The sequence below is a fragment of the Bactrocera oleae genome, chromosome 5 (assembly GCF_042242935.1).
Source record: "Bactrocera oleae isolate idBacOlea1 chromosome 5, idBacOlea1, whole genome shotgun sequence".
Lineage (NCBI taxonomy): Eukaryota > Metazoa > Arthropoda > Insecta > Diptera > Tephritidae > Bactrocera > Bactrocera oleae.
Window position 1 is genome coordinate 26,720,849 of NC_091539.1, and position 21,846 is coordinate 26,742,694.

Consider the following 21,846-nt stretch of genomic DNA (forward strand, 5'->3'; position numbering starts at 1 on the left):
TTTAGAGTGGGTATATGTATGTCTGTATGTATATATGTATATAGATATAAGTATTTGTATATGAGTGTGAAACAGATCGTATACATTTTGTGCACGTACATATGTACATATGAAGGAGTAGAAACATACATATGTATATGAATGGCTTTGTTGGGTGGCAACATGACATTGGATTGGTCAAATGTCGACAAATGGACAATAGTCAACGTGTGGCCATTGCTTGTTTTCCCTTGCAGAGAAATGCTTTCTCTTCCTGCCCGGCAGAATGTTCTTGTGAGCCAATGGACCCTTTTGAAAAGTGAATAGCTTGTTGTGCTTTACAAATTCTATGGAAACTGAGTAGCTTTACACGAATGTGAATGGTCTTGAGTATGTGTATAAATGGACTCTCATATGTGTACTCTCTACATCCAAGATACACATTAATATGAACCTATGCGAATATATTTGTACAATGTTTCTCACATTTTAGGAATTGAGAATGTACGGGTGGACTTCGGGCAGTTTGAGGCAAGTTTCCTTTCAACAAAATAGAAAGGAGAAAGAGTCTCAATACGTAAAGAAACATGTTCATACATATTTAAATATGTATATTCGTTCATATAATATTATATAATTACAAATGTATAAGTGTAAGTGAGTAAATATAGGTAATGTCCATATAGGATGCTCTTAAATATAAGTAAGTGCACATATGTATAGTAGTCATAACTTCGTGAAGAATTAATTTTAAGAAAATATGCAAATAAACTAATGGCTTTGCAATATAGGAGAAAGACTATAAACAATTGAAAAAAGTTATATAATTTAAAAGCTAAACTGGCCTTTTCAAGCCCTTTTGGAAAATCTGATTACATGACTGTGCATACATACAAATATTTTCATAGGAAAATTATGGAAAATTTTTCGAAATATTATGCATTTTAATATAATATCTGAACACACTATTTTTCTTGAAATTGATAAATATTTATGTTTTAATGTATCATTGATTTATTAACATTTTTCAATGGTACGGATACATTTGATAAACTCGGAGCATTTTGTCTGAATTCTATCAATTTAAATTGGTATTTTAAAATTTCCGTGAAGGGTATTAACAAAAGTTAGGAACTGTAAAAGCTTCAACTTCATTGTTTGACGTAATGGTGAATAGATTACAATCAAATTTGTTATCATATTAACTTATTTTGAAGGTCATAGACTCACTCAGTTTTGTTACTATATTTTACTTCCCGTCAGCGAAAATTATATTAAAATCATTGGGGCATAGAAAATAGGTTGATTGCATTAGTTTTTGACATTGCTCAGGTATACTTGAGAACCTATTTTCAAGCAATTTTATAAATATATAAATATAAACATATATATGGAGTAAAGTGAGCCGGACGTTTCGAAATCACGAATATCAGTTATATGGGGGCTAAAGCAAGTTTTCGAAGGATTTTATCCATTTTAGACAGAAAGATACACTGTTATTAGAAAAACACGCTTACTCAATTTTATTAACATAACTAGCACATTGGCCGATATACATATGTGGTATAAAGTCTACTACAAGTTCGAAAATATTTATATTAGTTATATGGGGTCTAAGGGAAGTATTGATCTGATTTAACCCATTTTTGACGCAAGGGTATATTACGAGTATTATCAAAAAAACATTTTCCCCGAATTTCAATTATATTGACCGATATTTTCGGCAAAAATTCAGCCATAGGCTCGAGGTCCCACACTTCCGTTATCTGAAGTTTGAATGATTATGATCCGATTTTGACAATTTTTCGATGAAAATTTTTATCCCGTTATCGAAACGATATGAACTCTACAAATTTGGGTGATATAGCTTGAATGGTGTAGGAAATATATTCATTAAACTTATTAGGGCGCCTTGTCTATTAGGGCTTCGTCTACTTTTAAAAAACTTTCAAACCACAGGCCGAGGAGCACGTGTACTAAGTTTCATTAAGATATCTTAATTTTTACTCAAGTTATCGCTTGCACAGATGGACGGACGGATAGACCGACAGCCACTCGGATTTCTACTCGTGTCATTGTCCTGATCATTTATATATACATAGCTCCATATCTATTTCGCTTAGTTTTTGGTGTTACAAACAATCGTTAGGTGAACAAAACTATTATACTCTGTAGCAACATCAGTGAATCAAGTTTTCATTAATATTAAATTATCGTATCGAAATACAGAGTTCACAAGGACACTTGCACGTATTCCGCAATAACGAACACATTAAAATTCAAGTACTCAGTTCATAGGTGTGGTTTTCAATAAAAATAAGTAAAAAATCCGAAAATTGTAGTTTAATATGTACATTGTTTATTGAGTTATTTTTTAAAAAAGAAAAAAGCGCTTATGCATTTTACCTTAAAGGAAGTAATGTACTTAAATAGAAAATGCATGAGATCTAAAAAATTGATGTTTTCTTCCTAAGTTCAGTCAATACAATAAACGACAATTTAACTCCATTCCTCATTGCCAAAGTATCCTCATCTTGCATGAAAAGGAATAGCATCCTCTTTAACAGAATTACTCTGCTTTCACACTTAGTTTAAAAGGAAATAAATACATAAACATAAAGAAAAATTAATATAGAATATGTTTCGTTTGGAACTATTTTCTTATATCCAACTTTTTCTACATATATGTATGTTGTTCCTTAAACCGAGTACTGACAAATCATCGTTGTTAGTTATGTAAGGTATTCAATGTAAAAAATTTGCTTGTTCGTTATAAGCGGTTTTCGTATATATTCGTTATTTCGGAATACTACTGTCTCATTGGCCTTAAAGCGACGAATGAATTGGTTTTTAGTGATTATCATAAGAATTAAAAATGTCCTCAAAAAACTTTAGTATTGAAACTGTACGACATACTCAAGAAACGAAAATTTCCAAAAATAATAATTTGTTTAATGTATCGACAATAATTTTTTTACAATTGCCATTAGCCAAAAAAAGTTCGAAAAAGTTATATCGTCTGCCAAATAGCCAAATGTATTTAAAATTTACAAAGCAAAACACCCCGTTTATCATTAATTCAATAACTTTTTCACCTCGGGGCTGACACGACTAGGCCACACTTATTTGAATTTTCCCAAAGCAGAGAATCTTAATAAATAGAGTAGACGCATTTGTTAAATCAAATCATTTTGAGTTCTAATTTGTAGTTTTCACATGAGGGAACATCGAAAAATATAACTTCGAGAAGAAAAATGCTTGCGTGGTGTAGGAAACGATGAAAAGGCTATAAATAAACACAACGAATGTTCTTAAATGAATTATCGATGCGCATACCTACATATATACATATGTACTTAGATTTGTGTTTGACAAAATTGTGATATGACAAAATTTATAATTATAAAAAGCCTTTTGAATTAAAAAGGAAGATTACTGGTAAAAACCCTAGAGTTTATAATAAAATAAACAGTTAATAGATTTTTTTTCAACTCATGTATGTACGTTGCGCGAGCAATACCTATGCTTATTGAGCAAAGAATAATAATAAAACTGTGCCTAAAGCGGCCGTGTTCCCACTTTTGAGGTGGCTTCGGTCGTAAGGTTGTATGAGTTAAACTTAATGCGAATACGACATTTACGTTCGAACACTGAAACCCATGAAAGTTAAATTTTATTTTATTAATTGGGATATTAGAGGATCTCATCTTTTATTACTGAGATAATCATTATTATTATTGAATGTGTTCTTATTTACGCGTATTTGCACAAGTATGACAATCACACTTACCTTCATAAATACGCGTACGCTGATGCCTACTTCTTCTTGGTCCGCGCTAACAATGTGCTTATGCATGATGCAACCCATTCGAAATTTGGGCAACCCATTTGCCACGAAGTTTGTCTGTCTGTATATATACAAAGCCACTAGCCTCAGGTTTTGAGCTATCGATCTGAGATTTTGCACCTGTGCTTTAGTTGGATCACTAAAGCATATAACTGCCATACAACCTGAACGATCGGAATCAAGTGCTTGTATCGAAAACATTTTCATTTGACTAGATATATTCACATAATTTGGTATGGATTATTATTTAAGGCAATAATTGAATCTCCGAAGAAATTATATAGATCGGATGACTATAGCGTATAGCTGCCATATTAACTGAACGATTAGAGTAAAGTGTTATTGTTTAAGGCAACAATGTATTCTCCAATGAAATTGTTCAGATCAGATCACTATGTTACATACACACATACAAATTGAATGATCGAAATCAAGTTCTTGTAAGGAACCTTTGTATTTTTGAAGGGAATAATAGCTTCGGTACAACCGAAGTTATCGTTTTTTCTTGTTTTAAATTTTATAGTATATAGGAGAAAGAGATTGCGTCAAGTGCACTAAAGCTATCACTTTTGGAATAATACGGTTGACTTTAAAGCTATTCGTAATTAGTAAATTCCTTTTTTTTACACGATTCATTCTCTTTTTGTAACTTTCTAATAAAAATCAATAGTTTTTGCTGTCTAACTCGTTAGTGAGAGTATTATTTAGAAATATTTCGCACATTTGTATATTTGAAAATGCAAATTTTCAAATGCGCACTTTTTAACAGTTTCATGCAAGGACATCAGCCAGCACAAAATCAGCAGTGCTGACAGTATTTACTGTATTACCGAAAAAGGCCAATGTTGCAAGCTTCTTTGCTTTTATGCTAGAACGAAACAAGTTTAATTATCGCCAGTAAGAAGTGCTCAAAAGGTCCATTGACACAAAATTGTTTCAGAAATTTCTTTTATTAATTAATTTTATGTGGAAAAAGTTTTAAATTAGTATGAATTAGTGTGTTTTTAAATGCTTGTTTGTATTCAACCGTAGAAATCAATCGCTAGTGTTAATAGTATAAACGTTGTAAAAAACCCAAATATTAGCTTTGCGGGAAACATAAAGTTGACAAATTTTGTTTTACTCCCCAATTTTCGACCACTTCGGTTATGTTCTGCGGTTTGTCTTTTTTGCAGTGCTTCGTTATTAAAATTTCTTTATAATCGAATTGCCCATTTTCGATGTACCCTTATATTATAATAATTTACGTTTTAGTACAGCAAACATTTGCACCTTCTCTATTCATTAACATTCTCTGATTATAGCTCAGTAAATATAGGTACATCTAGGATTTCAGTAAACCTGAACATACCAGTCGTAATTTCTATTCTAGAACAACTGACAATCCTACATTCAACGCATTTTCATGTTGCTCATAAGCTGCTGCTAGAAATAAAAAATTGAAGAGTTTTCTGATGTTCACTTCAGTAAAGAAAAGTGGCAACGTAGCCCATGCCGACTCACAACATATTGATTTTAATTTTTCATATAAAATCTCTAATTACCTCTATAAGTTCTAAGCACACTCCACATAAGATTTGTATGTTCACTTTTTATCATAATGTCATAGATTTTCGGCTTAGCCCATTTTATCTAAATTCGACGCTATGAAAATGCAGCCCAATCGATAAACGCATTACTTCAAAAGCAGCATAAGTAATTTTTCGATCAAAAAAGTACTGCAAAAAGGACAAACGTGACAATATAGACGTCAAGGTCGCCAGATTGTCGATTAAAGCAAATTTTGTCAAATCCGCGACGATGTGCACATTTCGGCGTCAATATGTATGCGAGCTCGTATTTAAGTTAATTTTAAAGGAAATGTGTTTTCCTTTATTGAGTGCAAAACGGTTTCTTAAATTTATCCTAAATTAGCTGTGGACGAATGACAGCGGCGTCGAAATTATTGGCGACAGAGTTGAGCGGATATTAAATAGTCAGCATGTGTAACATGGAATCTTTGGACAAAAATATTTCATGTTCTAACAAGCTCTAACATTATTTCAAATGATATAGTTGTTATATATATTTTTTTTTTAATTTTACGGACTTCTTGTAGTTTTATTTTGTTTGAAAATAAAGTATTTATTATATTTAGTTCTTTTTTATTAGTCATACTTGATTTTGGAGACTTGTTGCTATTTCATTATTCAATAAATTATCTTTCCTGACCGTATTTTTTTAACATATTTTAGATTGTAGTTATATCGTTAATTATGTTCTGTAGTTGTTTATTTATAATGACCTGATCATTATTGTTTGTAATAAGAATTGAGATTGTTTTGTATCACTAACAGATCATCATAACCTACATTTCCTGCAACGTATTTCCAGGTTGACAATTTATTGATCTATTTGGCGGTCTTGGAAAGTGAGTGTGTTTAATGGAGAGACAGATTGTACTAATTCATGAGTTAGAGTATGAAAGAGATAACTTGTTTTAAGATCTTTAATGGCGTGCTCACGGATTTTTAGGAGTTCGATTTTTATTTGCTGAAAATCTATTAAGTGAATTAATTTTATGGATGACGTCTGTAATTTCCCTATTACTTTATAGATTGTAATGGTATGTTCGTAATGTCTAGAACACTATTCAATTTTCTATAATCAATGACCATTCTGTATTTTTTAATATTTGTCAGGTCAGTTTTTCATTGGGTTCCGTGAAAAGGTTGAAGGATTGTTTTAGTAATTGGTTTAGTTTTGTTAGCTAAATTTGGATAAGGCTATCGACTCTTGGTAAAATTATGTTTACCGAATCGAATTTTTTATTTTTTATTGGAATTTTCTTTCCATTTCTCAGAAACATTACTCCTTCGTCGGTGTCAATAATGGCGCCTAAGGCCTTTGTTGTGGCTGTTTGAGAAAGTTATTTGGTTGTCTGAGATTCATAATTGGATTTGGCAGTGTGGTGGAAGGAATGGTCTAGCCTGAAAATGTAGATTATTGGGGGTCGGAAAATGGCAAGGGCTAGTGCGTGGGGCTGGGAAATTGTTCCACATATCTATTATAGTCGGGCGGCAGTTAATTTTAAAGAAATCGTGTGTTTCCTTTATTGAGTACAAAATTGTGACCTAAACTAGCAGTGGTCAACGGCAGCGGTTGGAATTATTGGCGGCAGAGTTGAGCGGATAATCAATAGTCAGCAGAACTTGCAGTTTATGCGTTGTTGATATCGATCGATTCTGAGAGCTTGTGTATACTCAACGGTCAGCAGAAAAATCGATTCCGTGAGTTAGAGCGGAATGTTGTTGAACTTTAATAATGTAGCAATGAATATTGCTATATTGTTGCAATTAATCCTGATACATTATTGCAATAAATATTACTATGTTAAGATTAATATTTTTTGTGTTAACTTGTATGTTTGCCGGAAAAGTTGTCATTTATGTTTTTTTCAGCGTTTTGTCAGAACTTAATTTTTTTTACCAACAACACAATGTAGCTCCGACCCGCACGCGACATATCATACAGCTGATGTACACAACTTCGTTGTTGCCGAACTAAAACTTATCACTTTTTTTTTGTTCAAAGTGAAATTTTTTGTGCAAATAATAATAATTATTTATGTAGGTTCTTATTTTTATTTGCTGTCAAAACTATTTTAAGTTTCTGTTGGTAAAATAACGTTAAACTTGTTAGAGCTTTAAATAAGTTTACATTTCACATATTAGTGGCATCATTAGAGCTGTCCATTATCGTTGGCAAAATTAGAAATATTTTTAATTTGGCGACAGCGACAACTGCAAGCCTGCTGCCGCGAAGTCATGCTATTGTCTAAATAACGGTCGTCTGCCGTACATGTATTTATGAATGAATGTGTGATTGTCTTTTTTGTGTACATACGCATAAATAAGGAAACATTTAATAAAGATATGACCATAATTTTTTGAAATATTTTAATTATATTAGTAAATAAAATATGATATTAAAGTAAATAAATCGATGTAAGTAAGATATGTTAGTAAAGTAATTGAATTGAAACCTGCTTATTAATAAAATAAAGAGAAAATTTATATTTAAGATTCATGACTTTCTGAATTCGAACGTAAATGCTCGTATTCGCATTGCGCTTAACTCCTTCACGCTTACGACCTAAGCCACCTCAAAAGTTGGAACGCAGCCGCTTTAGCCACTCTTTTATTGTTATTCTTTGCATATTAGATATTGTTCACGGAATGCACATATGTACATACGCATTTGCATGTGTTGACAAATTTGTCCATTAAATGTTTATTTTATTATAAATTCTGATGTTTTACCCATAATCCTCCTTTTTAATTCAAAAGAATTATTAATTTTGTCATATCATCGAAATTGAAAACACAAACCTAAATAAGCATGCGCATCGATAATTCATCTTTGAGTCTATGTATAGCCTATTTCCCGTTTCCCTCATTGCGTAGTGTAGTTTTCTTTTCGAATTGGTATTTTTCGATGTTCCCTCTTGTGAAAACTACAACTAACATTTATTATCATTCTCTGTCTCTAGTCATTAACATTATCCGGGTGTATTCATAATAACAGGGATTATTTTAAATTACAAAAATTATAATTTTTTGGTAATATGCAAATGTAAATCAGCATGCGCATATTTCATTTAAGAATATTCTTTGTGTCTATTTATTATAGCCTTTTTCACGTTTCGATCCTTGCGTGGTGGTTTTCAAACGAGTCGAAGTTGTATTTTTCAATGTTCCCTCTTGTAAAAATCTCAAATTAGTATTTTTTATAATTTGCGCCTTCTCTATTTATTAACATTCTCTGAATATAATATTTATAGCTTATAATACAATTATAGCATACTTTTAGGCGTTCCGAAGATCGCCGTTCATTATAGCAGAGAATTCCAATATCTAACGAAGGCACAATTACACCACCCTGTAAGTCCTACTGGGAACAGAATTTTATATAGGCACAGAGTGTTCTCACATGATCAATCCATCCGCATGGATAATTATTTTTTTTCCATTTTTTTGACTTCTAAAAATTTTATTAACTTAACTTAATAGAAACCCGAACAAATTAGAATTAATAAACGTATGTAGCTTAAAATGAAAGCAGAATCATGTCAAATGCACTAACTACACTAGTTTACAGCCACTTTGCGACTGTGATGTTAGAAGCTGTTTCTAGCTAATTTTGGGTTGCTCAAACCGAAAATGATAGTAAAAGAGCTCATAAATGTCCAATGCTCTGTGAACAATTCCTCATTAAATGTTAAAAAATGTTCAACATATCTACGTGTATATAGTGTTAGTATTTAATTTTATTCTCTTCTGCGCAAAACAACAATAAAGAATTTTGAAGAACGTTGGGTCCTACTATGATTTTTTTTTTGTTTTCAAGAATTATCTACCCTGGTCTAAATCGATCTCTATTTCGATCAATTATAACACCGGATGAATGAACACAATGTATATAAGTAGTTTGTAGAAGTTTGATCTTACCAATTTTACCTTTATTTTCATTTTAACTTACAATCTGCGTTACATAATTCTATAACTTATCCTTGCACACACATATAAAATATTTGAAATATTATATTTACATTAATTTTTATATATAAACGTTCATCTGTATACAATTGTTTATTGTGATTTAATTTTTTTTTTTTTTGTTTTGCTCATTGATTTATAAGTAAAAATTATATAGTTTTTTATTTTGGTTTTATTATTTATTAAATAGAAATAATTTTTAATGCAAAATATAAAATATACTTTCTTTAAATCATAATCGTATTATGTATTAAATATTTGACATTGATAATTAGCTAAAATGTGCGCACTTTTTTCAACATGCACACATACACTCATATACAGACACATGCATAAGTTACTTTTTTATAAATACTTTATATGATATTATGAACACCCTTGCGCGCAACAAACACTCGTATTTATTATAATTACTATAAAAGAACATAACATTTAATTAATTTTTTTTTTCTTAATGCCTGATCTGAATTGGGAAGGATATTATAGTATAAAAATCGGGCTGGATCTCAATTAATATTGTGGTATCTAAATATGTTGCTTTTCATAAACAAAGGCTATTTATGAAATGATAGAACAAGAAATCAGTTTTAAAATTAATATCTTTAGCTAATTAATTTAAAAGAATTAAATATAAAAGTGATTACTTGAAACATATTTAGAGAACTACATTTTAAAGTATATAAATCGTTACAATTTCAACATTTTCGGATGCATTTAAAACAACGGTGAAGCACGAACATATGCGTATTGAGCACAGTGGTATTCACCGCTGATTTCAATCCATCCCTTTCGTCCATAAAAACTTGCCACTGAGCATTAGCGCACAAAATGTTACCATCTGCTCGGAAGCAATATTTAGAACACCGCTAGTGTTATCATCGACAATAACAAAAATTTTCAACGGAAAAGGTTATAAAACAATTAACATTATATCAGCAGATTAAAACAAATTTTTATAAAAATATATAAAAAAAATTGTGTCACTTATTCGCTACATACCATACATTCGTACATACTTGTAGTTGTAATTTCTTAACACGAATTTTTAGGCGAGCTTACTTGTACACATAATGAAAAGAAATTATTAAATTATAATATTCACGCAATTATTTCAGTCTTGGATATACTTATAGAACATTGTCTTTCATTTGCTTTGTATTGTTCATGACATCAAAAACAGAAAACTCATAGTCGAACATATTGTATTTAGTGCTATATATTTTTAAAATTCATATACATTTATATTTTCTAATAATTCACAATAAAATATTAACAAGTACACAATTTGTTAAAATCTATTCAACTTCAAGTAAGAATTTTTATAGTTCGGGTAGTATAAGGTTGCGTAGATTATTCTAAAAACAAAAACAGAAAATGCCATAGTTTTAATATAACTTATTACTTAATTTTCTTTTTAGTTTTAAATATACATTTATGTACATGTGGAAAAAATGTGTACAAGTCACTGGGCATGAAAAAAAATTTACACTGGGGAAAAAGAAACTATTATAATTTCAATGTATTTCACATATTAATTAAATTAAATGTAAGTAAGTCGATAAGGCAAGTAAGGCCAAAAAAATCAATGGATAACATCCATATACATACCATATGTAAGCATTAGGCATGATCATATGAGCGAATGTATGTATGAAAATATGTGAAAGACTTATTGCATACTTAATTTATATACATATATTTAGATTATTGCTTTGGTATCGAATGCCTCTGGTTGTATCTCAGAAAAAACTCTATGTGGTCGTAAAGCAAAAAAGTTCAGTGCCGCTTCGATGTAAAGGAAATCGAAGCAATTGAAGACTCTTTAGAAAATGCGGGACATCATACGATTTGCCGTCGTTAACTGATGAGACTGGCTGTTTGGGGGCATGGCATGTTGCGTATGATAGGGGTGAAGGCGGGAATCGAATGGAAGATGTTGATGCTGCTGTGTTGGTGGCAGGGGTGGTAATAACCGAGATGGTATGTGCTGGTGATGTAAACTATAGTTCATAGAGTTATCCGGACCGCTACTTGTGTTTCTAATCCAAGGTGGAAAAAGTCATGCCTCTTCCTTTAATGAGATGTGGTGTGTTGGTAGATTTGTGGGCAGATTGGTATCGTTATCGCCACTAATGCTACCAGGCAGTGAGATATTGTTGCCAGTGTTGCTGCCAGTGATGCCAACATATTGTGATGGAAAGGATGAGAGTGAGTTTGCAGGTGATAATTGCGCTGGTAATTGTGATTGAAGATGTTGAGCCGCCGCTGCCGCTTGTGCTGCTGCCACAGCGTTGGCAGCGTTTGCTGCAGCTGCTGCTGCTTTACCTTGGTTGACAACACATTTGCGCATATGCTTTTCTAGTGTTGACGGCACACTAAAAGGCATATCACAGAAACGACAACGATAAACGTCTTTACCAGTGCGTCCGTGCGTTTTCATGTGGCGTGTTAATTTTGAACTTTGCGCACAGGCATAGGAACACAATTCACACTTGTAGGGTTTTTCTCCCGTATGACTTCGACGGTGAACGGTGAGGTTGGAGCAGTTTTTAAAAACTTTACCACAGAATTCACAAGTGTCATTACGTTGTCGATTATCTTTTTTTAACATTTGATTGTGGAGCATCGAGTTAGCAGTACCAAGACCCAATGGTTTAATTTTAAGATTCTCGAAAATCGAATCATTCCGATGCAAAGCTGACATATTCCACCAGTCATTCCCATCCATTTTAACTCGTTTAGATAGTTCGAATGGGTTTTGAAATGGATTAAATAGCGGTACTTGATTCTGGCCATCAGATTGAGGTGATTGCTGAAACATGTTCTTCGAGAGCTCATCTCGCAGGCGTAATGCCGTTGGGAAGCCATTCAATTTATCGGATACGTGCGATATTGCTGAATTACTTGAGTTGTTATTGTCTCTATCCTTATTTGTTAAATATTTGAATTTTCCAGATTCTTGCAACGCTTGCTTGTAAGCTTCAGAGTATTGTGCTATATTTGACAAACCAAATTTGTCCATTAGTTCTCCTACCAGCGATGTAGGACGAGTACTTCTAGTCTTTGGGCTTTCACTCTGTATATCGATCCTATTACTAACGCTTAGGTCTTCCGCTTCATAATCAATATCTTCTCCATCTTCGACATCGTCCTCCTCGTCATCTTCCAACCCGTCGTCGTCAATGTTCTCCTCCTCCCCATCGATTTCCGCATCTCCTTCACCTTCAGCCTCTCCGTCAGCATCGGCATCAGCTTCTGAATCACCAGCATCGTTGGAATCTATAGAGCCTGCATTACTTGCGCTATCTTCTGGGCCGCGATGAATTCTCATATGCTTCATCAGTTTATTGATATGAGAACATTCAAATTCGCAGGCTGTGCATTTGTATGGCTTTTCTCCGGTGTGTATTCTCTGATGAATTATTAAGTTATTTTCAAATCTAAATTTCTTTTCACAATACGGGCATGCAAACACAGCAGCATTCTCTTGGCTGGGCTTTGAAGGCGGTGTAGAAGCTGATCGAGGAGTAGAATTGATGTTTTCGATTTCCTGCTTCAGAGAATCACTGTTTTGTGGAGGAGTTAGTGAATGTGGTCTCGTATTGTTTGTCACAGGAGTAGGAGGTAGTTGGGATGGTGATGGGCTCGCAAAATGAGGCGATTGCTTTTGTCGTGGACTCGGCGAGCTCGAGTTAACAATATTTCCAGCCCCAGGACTTGTTGTTCCTGCAAGCTGACGCAATCGCTGCGAGTAAAAATCCATCTGAGGCTCAAGATTTATACCAGTCTGGGACCCCACCTGATTAGCGGTGTTCTGTTGTGGAATAATTATTGGTGGAGGTGGTAGTGGTGTGGACGGCCCTGAGCCACGGTGGTTATTACTGTTTGAAGGAGGTCGTGATTCCATAGAGTTGCTCGAAGATGCATTAGTACCCTGACTGAATTGAGAAACTCCAGAGTGTGGCGTGGAGAGTGAACTTGCTGCCGCTACAGCAGCTGCTGCTAAATTTAAACCATGATGTCTAAACTGCTCCGACACAAGTTGTTCCATTCTGTAATGGTCGGGATGGGGTCGCGAAAATAGAGGTGTGACAGTAGGAACTGCAGGGTTTTGTGCCAATGAAGGTGGTAAAGGCATCCGCAGCAAATTAAATGGATTTGCGTGCATGTCAGGTGGTGGCAACAGCGTATGATGCCGAATGCCCGCAGCTGCAGCGGCAGCTAAATTTTGCGCATTCTGCATTGCTGTTGTAAGATTGCTTTGTTGCTGTTGCTTATGTTGTTCAACTGCTGCAGCAGCAGCAACTGCTGCTCGATGTTGTTGAAGCTGTTGCTGGATTTGCTGATGTTGCTGTTGGACAGCATTTGAATGACCACTACAAGTAGGGGCTGGTATGCCGGTAGAGGCGTTGTTAGTTCCACTACCGCTGCTATTGCTACTAATGTTGCAGTTTGTACTCGAGTTATCAGTTTTGTGTGATTGATGACTGACGGGCGGATATAAAGAAGAAGTGGCGGAGGGTAAAGTCGATAAAGGCTGTGCAGTTGATATCGCTGATATTATTGTTGGTGCCGATACAGGCACAGATGCTGATAAAGGCAAATTTGACAACGCAGGATCCGACACTGAATCGGAATGGGGAGATAGAGAGGTGGGAAGTTCTACATATATCTTAACGTCATGCGAATATTGCACATGCTGAATTAATCGCCAAGCAGATGTGAAACGAGTCTTGCATGTGGAACATGTATAATTGCTGGGTTCTGAAAAGACAAAGTAAAAAGATTTTAAATAATACAATGAGTTTTTTATTACATATGTAGACTGACTGTGTAGGTTTTAAGTAAAAACCCTGTTTCTGAAGCATTATAAATTACATTAAAAGAAGGAAAGATTTTTTCTAAAAGTAGTTAATCATGACGAGAGTATTTAAAACTTGGTTATGAAATTGCAACATACTTTTACATCTATATCTAATAAGCTTTATTTCGCAATCTATATCTGCAAACAATATTTTCTAAATTCTGTTTTTCCCTACCATTCATTAGAAATAAGTAAGCACATAGTGAATATATGCATTGTTAGTATATATTAAATGCAAACGAGGTTTTAGGTATGTAGTTGCGGCCAGCCTCCCGTACTTTTTATCAAACAACGGTTCTAATACATACAAAGAAGAGTGGCTCGCTTGTTGCATACAAATGATCACCAATTACGAATGTTACGTATCGGATACTCGTATTTTTTCATCGGATGTCATCCACTCCTCTTATCTAGATACGTACTATGTGTATATATTCTTAGCAAAGGAGAGTACAATGTGTTATCGAACCACAAAGTAGTGGATGAATCGAGCGGTTTGTAAAACATTTTCCGCAGTTAGTTGCGGCTGCTCCAATTTTTTATTTCACTTTTTATGGGTTAGCCATATCCTCAAGCACGTATGTAGACATAATAGGTGTATGTGGTTGTGGAAGCGTGTGTATGTGTGTCGAGAGGCATTTTTTCGGTATATCAGTGCGACACATTGCGGTATCCATTGGTTTGCAAGTGTACATCATCCATTGTCAACACACATTCATCTGAAGACCAATACAAGACAATATGTGTATATGTGTTTTGTAATATCGATGCTTTTAAAATTCACAACGGTGATGACAGTGCCAGATGTTCCTTAAAAATGAATAATTGTAAATTCAACTGTATAATGTCAAAGGCGAAGGAAATCCATCCTGTAAGGTTTTCCGTAAGAAATAACAGCCGTAGGAAACTTCTGTGGAGAAGTTTAAAATTAAATGGACAATTTCACATGTGTAACACATTTGCGATGCCACAAAATTTTCACCCTTGGTCTTAAGCTAAATCACCTCTGTGCGGAATCTATTTAGTACATGTGCTTGCGGTTGTGGTTTTTTTTGTTACAGTGTTATGTAGCATCCCTATGAAGCACTACTACCATTGAAGAATGCGTGTAGCTACATAAAAAGTAAATTATCCATTTATACTGATAGTGAAATAATAAGAAAAAATGTCAAGCCGCTTGTGGTCTGTGCATACAGATAACTCAACGACAATTCGACGAAAAGCCACTGACCATACCCAGCAATTATTGATCTCCAATCACCTTTCGGAATAAAACTGTTCGCAGCACTTTTATTCAAACAAAAGCACGTGAAAAATTCACTTCCTAGCTAATAGCTAAAGCATGAAGGGGAATAGCGGTTTCATATAGGTATTCGTATAAATAATGCATACTTTCATCTCGAATGGTTTATAGTAAGTATCACATTCATCGTTTGCGAGAGTACTACACGTATATTTTGAATTATGTGTGCATCCTTTGCATAAATGTGGCAATATTCCTTTTCCTCTTACAGATGACATCCTCTGGCATTCTTCGCTATCATATGAATAAACAATGTCAAAGGTGAAAAATGTGTTACATGATCTCCGGAGATGATGGTATAAACCCGAAGCCCCTCTGTACCCTACACGGGTAACTTTAGTTTATTAACAGAAACCCCTTTTATTAGGGCTCGAGTGTATGCACATATGGACGAAAAGACGTATGTATGTTTAAGTGACAGCAGTAGCAGAATGCAAATGAGGCTGCAGCGATGACAATTGCTGCGGATCGCAGCTAAAACATAATCGCGCGAGTATCGAATGTAACGAGCGCATGTCATGATGAAGGGAATGTGCACTAGTTCATACGAGCGCACACTGTTCGTGGTAGGTATTTATGTATGTAGTATGTTTAGGTGTCGTTGCACAAGTGTGAGCGGCAGCCGCGCCAATAATTAAAAAGGGTTGCATGAATCCTTTCTGGATATACACATGTACATTTAAGTGTATATGTTAATGTACATACATAAATTCATTTTTATAGGGAATCCTTCACTTCCACTTTTTATTTTGCATAAATTACAAGAAAAAGAGTGTTTGAAAAGGTCGACATATTCGTCGAAAATGGAAATATATATAGAAAAAGGTGAAGTTTCTATCAAATAGATTAATGTGGTTGAGTATGCCCTTATTTGCGTGTTTTTGTTTATACTTCGAAGTCATTGTTGAGTATGTTGTCAGTCGCGAGCGTGTCACGCGCCTACATTATTCCTATGAATAAATATCAGTTAATACGGTTTCAAACTGAATATTTCATATGAAAACACAAATGTATGTATTTAGTATGTATGTATGTAGGTGCATATTAAACACATCAAAAATAACTTTTTGTACTGGATTATAATTTTGTTTAATAAAATTATTGCAATAACAACTGAATAAATGAAAATGTGAAATGTGAGATGTGTAATACAGAAATAGGTATAGAAGATGCTGTATGTACATATATAGAAGATGCTGGAATGATTTTTGTTAGGTTTGAACGTCATAAATATATGTACTTTAAATTAATTTAATAATAATATCGAACAATTAATGGTCGCAACTTTCTCTTTCTTTTTAATATTTTTTTAAAATAATGTTTTCTTTGTTAGTTTTGCATTGTCAAAAATTGTCAACAGTTTTATTATACTCTCCGGTCATATACACACGTGTGTATATTATCAATATAAAACAATCGCAAAATTTTACTTATTTGGCTTCGAATATGCATGGTACAAAAATATCCTTAACTACCTCCTTTAATCCATATTCCAATAACAGCGGGGTCACTGCGGTTCAATTGTAAGCATCTCAAGAGCAAGTAGCAACGGAAATGCCAAATTGACAGACCAACCGACCGCCTGCAGTTTTGATAACAGTGCAGAACAACGAGCAAATCGAATAAAAACTGGTGAATGGGTTATACCCCCACATGATGCGATAATTGTTTATGGTGCCTTATGTTGCTAAGCCTGTTGTTGGTACTATAGAACATATGTATATATATACGTAAGTATATAAATACATGCATGCGCACGACACATACTGGGTTAGTCGAATTTTTCATATGTGCTTCATATATCTCTTGTTAGCGATGTGAGTATTGCATATTCATTGTGTATTCTATCGATCTTATAATGGACAGAATATAAACAAATGGATCTACATGCAGATAATAATAAACATGAAAATACCTAGTGTAATAATCTCTTCACTACAATAAAAATACTAAATAATGTTTCCATTAACTTCAACCCGTACAAATATTACTAGTATCTAATACTAATAAAAAATTTGACTCAGTGATTAAATGTGCTGTTGCTCTTTTATCTCTTCATCAACGGGTTATGAACTGCTTTTTTAGCTTACAATTTTGGGACATTATCATTTAGCATGGTTCGAATTCAACATTTCGTCATGTTTTATGGACACAGCTCATTGTTTTTTATTTCAATGTCGATTTATGGTTCATTGCATTTGATACTTCAAGTTAATATTGAATAATTTCAAATTTATAATAAAAACTGCAGAAATTTTGTTTGGATTTCTCTCTATGAAAAATTGTATGTCAATGGGATGGAATGAATATTTAAAAATATAAATAGTGCAAAATGCTCATCCCTGCATAATTCATTTTTAACTGACATCTGGTAAAATATTATTGTGATAACAATAGCTAAACGATAATAATACATACTTAATGAATCATAATAGTTTTAAATTTGGAAATTATGCAACATTTAATGTGCAAAGTGGAAAACTTCTTTCGCCGTCGGGGACATTAGATATATATTGATATGTTTTATAATTTTCAGATAGGTTTAAATTCATATTCACAGTTATATTTTTTTCTGCAAAACACATCGCAATAAAATACTTGTAATAAGGTTTCATCGCAAAGTTGCAGACAGCTTATATAAAAAATGGAATACTGAGGGTTAACAATGCAAAAATTTACAACTCCATATTGTGAGCAAAATCTTTGGGTCCTCTAGGACTGCTTATATTCTTAAGCAACAAGAGTAACACTTACTCTTTTCCCACTTTTTAATATAACAGTATGTCCTTCGTAAGGAAAAACAAAGGAACTTCTATTGTACTTTCGTCTCAAACTCAAGACCAAGTCATTGTAAATGCATATGCAAGTGTTTTGTACAAAGCAGAAATTGTTTTTGGCCGGCAGTGCGTACTCGTCATGCTTTCACGTACAATTACCCACATTCACTCTGTGGCAGGGCTAGGGCTAACATGTGTGGCTTTTGATTTACACATGTTTGTACAATTTGTGTAAGCAATAAGCTCTTTTGACTCCAATTGCCCGAAAATACAATGTATGTACCCTTATATGTATGTATTTATTTCTTGACGATTGAGATTGTTGAATCGCTTGAACAATTTGGCTTCTATTGTTAATAAACAAGTCTTAAAGGATCCACTTTTATTATGTAATTGTTTATGCGTGTACAATTGTGAATTTAAATTATGAGAATAAAATGTTTAAAGATTTGACCACTACTATATTGCGCGGGTCAGCTAGAAATGACTAAGGAAGTTCAAATAGTTACATTAAGTAAAATAAAATGATATTTGAAATAAACAACTGACTTGCTTCCACTCTGATGTTCTTCAATGTATTATAAACTTTTAATCATTAATAAATATATTACAAACATACTGATTCATTTTGATGCATATTTGTATGTATATTGAATAAAAATTAAGTTTTTGTACTTTGTATAAACGAAGATAAAACTAATTAAAGAAAAAGGTTACTCAAATTGAGAAGTACAAATAAAAGCATATACACATAAATGCGTGTAGTAAAGCCACGAAATTCTGCCCTTTGTCATCAATGAGGGCATAACCATTACAGATAATTCTTATCTGTTTTGAACTCATACCTAAAAGTTCAGATTAGCTTTTGATGTCAGGCTTACCTGTTTTTATTTGGCAGGATCTCGATGCTGACTGCATTTTTGAGGGGTGAAAACCGAAGGTCAAGAGTGAAGTGCTTTTATATCTACATACATACCTCTATGCATTTGTTCGTATGTGTGGCTATTGTTTTACGGTTGACATATTACATGAATATGGCTTTTTTCTTGCGCTGACATTTCAAATAAATCTTTAACATCAAAAACATTTTTGTCAGGAATTCTTTCTAAATTATACATTGCGCTGTCAGTCAATCGCTGAATATGCTATTGTCTAGTGGATGCCAGTTCGAACAGAAAAATTTTAACTATTAAATTCTGATATGCTTTCCCTACCTCTCTCTCTCTCTCTTATATGCCAAAGTGATTGTGGCATAACCGATTGCATTATTTTAGCTGGATAATTGTAATTAAATTATGTGCATATATACACATTTTTACATATAATTTCGGATGGTAGCGTTAAGCTTACTTACCTGTGTGTAATGTGTTGGACTCTGAGTCAACCACTTCTATTTTAGGGCGTTTAGGCAACGGCTGCCCATCGTTATTGTCCTGGTTGTAATCATTTGCATGCAATGCAATATTTATGCTTACTTCAGCACATTGCTCTTGTTCCTGCTTTATCGTAATAGTATTTGCTTTTTCTGAATCACCTGCTACATACGATTCGGTTAAGTTATTGTTTGCGATTTCCAAGGATGCGCTCTTCTCTACCGATCCTTCATTTCTGGGCGCTGTGTTATCATTTTCTGGTAATGAATAGCAGGGGAATAAATCTAAATTTAGTGTTGATGAAAATCTTTTAACTTACCGTCCACTAAGCGCTTAGGCGTACTGCACGCGCCATCAGCTAAAAGGTCCGCAGGGCTTGGAGGCGGTGTATGTATTCGTGATCCAGACCTAGATGTTTTTCGACTAATTATTGGCGCCGATATCGAGGGTCTTCTGTTGACTAAGCTTAAAGGTCGGCCATCATCCGTATCCCTATCGGTCGAAGAAGCTAACCAAAAAGATACAAAATTAAATTTCTTTATTACATAACTTTCATAAACATTAATATGTGCTGATTGTACTACTGTACATACTGTATTATTTTATATTATGTTACTTTATATTGGTAGATTATGTATTACATACCCTGAGTCGAGCACTGTCCATAGTTCTCTTTATTGCATTGCAGCACTTTATGTTGAATAAATTTAACTATATCAGAAAGAGCAAAAGTCTTTTGGCAGGATCCACACGTAAGCATATCCTGTGCCGACGGGTCTGTTTCCATGGCATCTGAGTCTATAAGAAAAAAAATGTGTATCAACGTTTTATTTCAATTAATCTATATGGGCGACGTAATACGTGAATGAGTTAATTACTAGTATGTAAGTAATGACATGGAAATTCGCCAATGCCAATAAAATGTGTCCTGATTTGCTCTTCGTAAGCAGATGAATGGGCTAAATATGTAGAGAGTAACAAAACATCCGGCGACTAAGCAAAATATTCGTTAGGCTTGCAAGTAATAGCCTTAGATGCGTATCTTAGGTATAATAAAAGCTTATATAGGGTTTAAAGGAGGAATAGTCGCAGAAGTAACTTAGTTAAGACTTGCAAAAATTTATTATTCACGAACTCACCCCCTTACTGTTCGGAAATAATTTGTACGCGCCCATTCGTAGATACATATGTATGAGTTCAAAGCGATGCGAGTACCAGGGATTGGATATCTCGCATGGTAATAAATTCATAAGATCTCAAACAATTAATTTGCCAAAAACGTGCACGATCTCTCGTAGGATGACTTCCACCCATTCTTAATAAGCAAAATGCTAAGTAGGTAAATTGGTAGATACATACATATGTTCATATGGGTGATAAAATGCCATACATATATGGGGATGTTAATACATTTGCAAATATAAGCAAGTATGTTTGAATATTTTTTTCTCCGTTTGTTAGATGTAAAACTATATGCGTGATTGCAGCAGTGGTGGCTACGATTAATTAGTATTTTTATTTTAGTATATGCTCGGATGAGGCTACTTTAATCCGCAACATTATTCTAAATTATAGAACTATTCACTCTTAGTATTTAAGTTTTAGCTAAGTCTATCCAGATGTATGTATGTATGCCCATATTATGTTGTACAGTTTTGCAATTATCATTCATTTTGATATAGACCTCTTAATTATTCACTAAAAACATATAGCGTAGTCATTTCTTAAAACTTCTTTTATTTGCTGCTAAAACGGCTTTTCGATATTGACAAATATTTGTTTTTGAGTTGAAGCATAGATTATCTAGCCATTTCATATTAAATAAAAAATACAGGCGAGATGGTTTAGTTATTAGATGTTGTTTCTCGCTCAAGTAAATGCGAGCGTTTTGACACATGCTACAATGAGGTATTTATTAAAGGTTTCAATTTCCACAAGCTACAAAACCCAACGTAGGGGTTACTTCTATTTCATTTAGCTGCAGGCTGCACGCTGTTATCGTCTCGTAAAAAATATCCATTTGGCAAAATACTATACTAGTATTATGGTATGTATATCTGAGTACGTATATTGAACATATGTAAGCATGAGTGTATCGCAAGAATGGGACAATATGTTTGCCTCGGTCTGTATTCTGTGACCACGGGATTGTCCATTCATTTGTCA

The 21,846-nt window shown here is 33.7% G+C and overlaps 1 protein-coding gene across 3 annotated transcripts in view; it reads right to left on the reverse strand.

The window, feature by feature from the left end:
* Window positions 1-11,290: 11,290 nt before the first annotated feature.
* Cph (BCL11 transcription factor chronophage) overlaps window positions 11,291-21,846 on the reverse strand; it is a 62,509-nt gene continuing 51,953 nt past the window's right edge. For all 3 annotated transcript variants that reach the window (XM_036359743.2, XM_070109540.1, XM_014236421.3), the window contains 4 exons: window positions 20,326-20,478; window positions 20,000-20,188; window positions 19,662-19,937; window positions 11,291-14,127 (listed from right to left, as the gene is read on the reverse strand). In XM_036359743.2, the coding sequence (XP_036215636.2) occupies window positions 11,423-14,127; window positions 19,662-19,937; window positions 20,000-20,188; window positions 20,326-20,478 (3,323 nt within the window). In that variant the 3' untranslated portion in view covers window positions 11,291-11,422. The remainder of the gene's footprint in view (window positions 14,128-19,661; window positions 19,938-19,999; window positions 20,189-20,325; window positions 20,479-21,846) is intronic.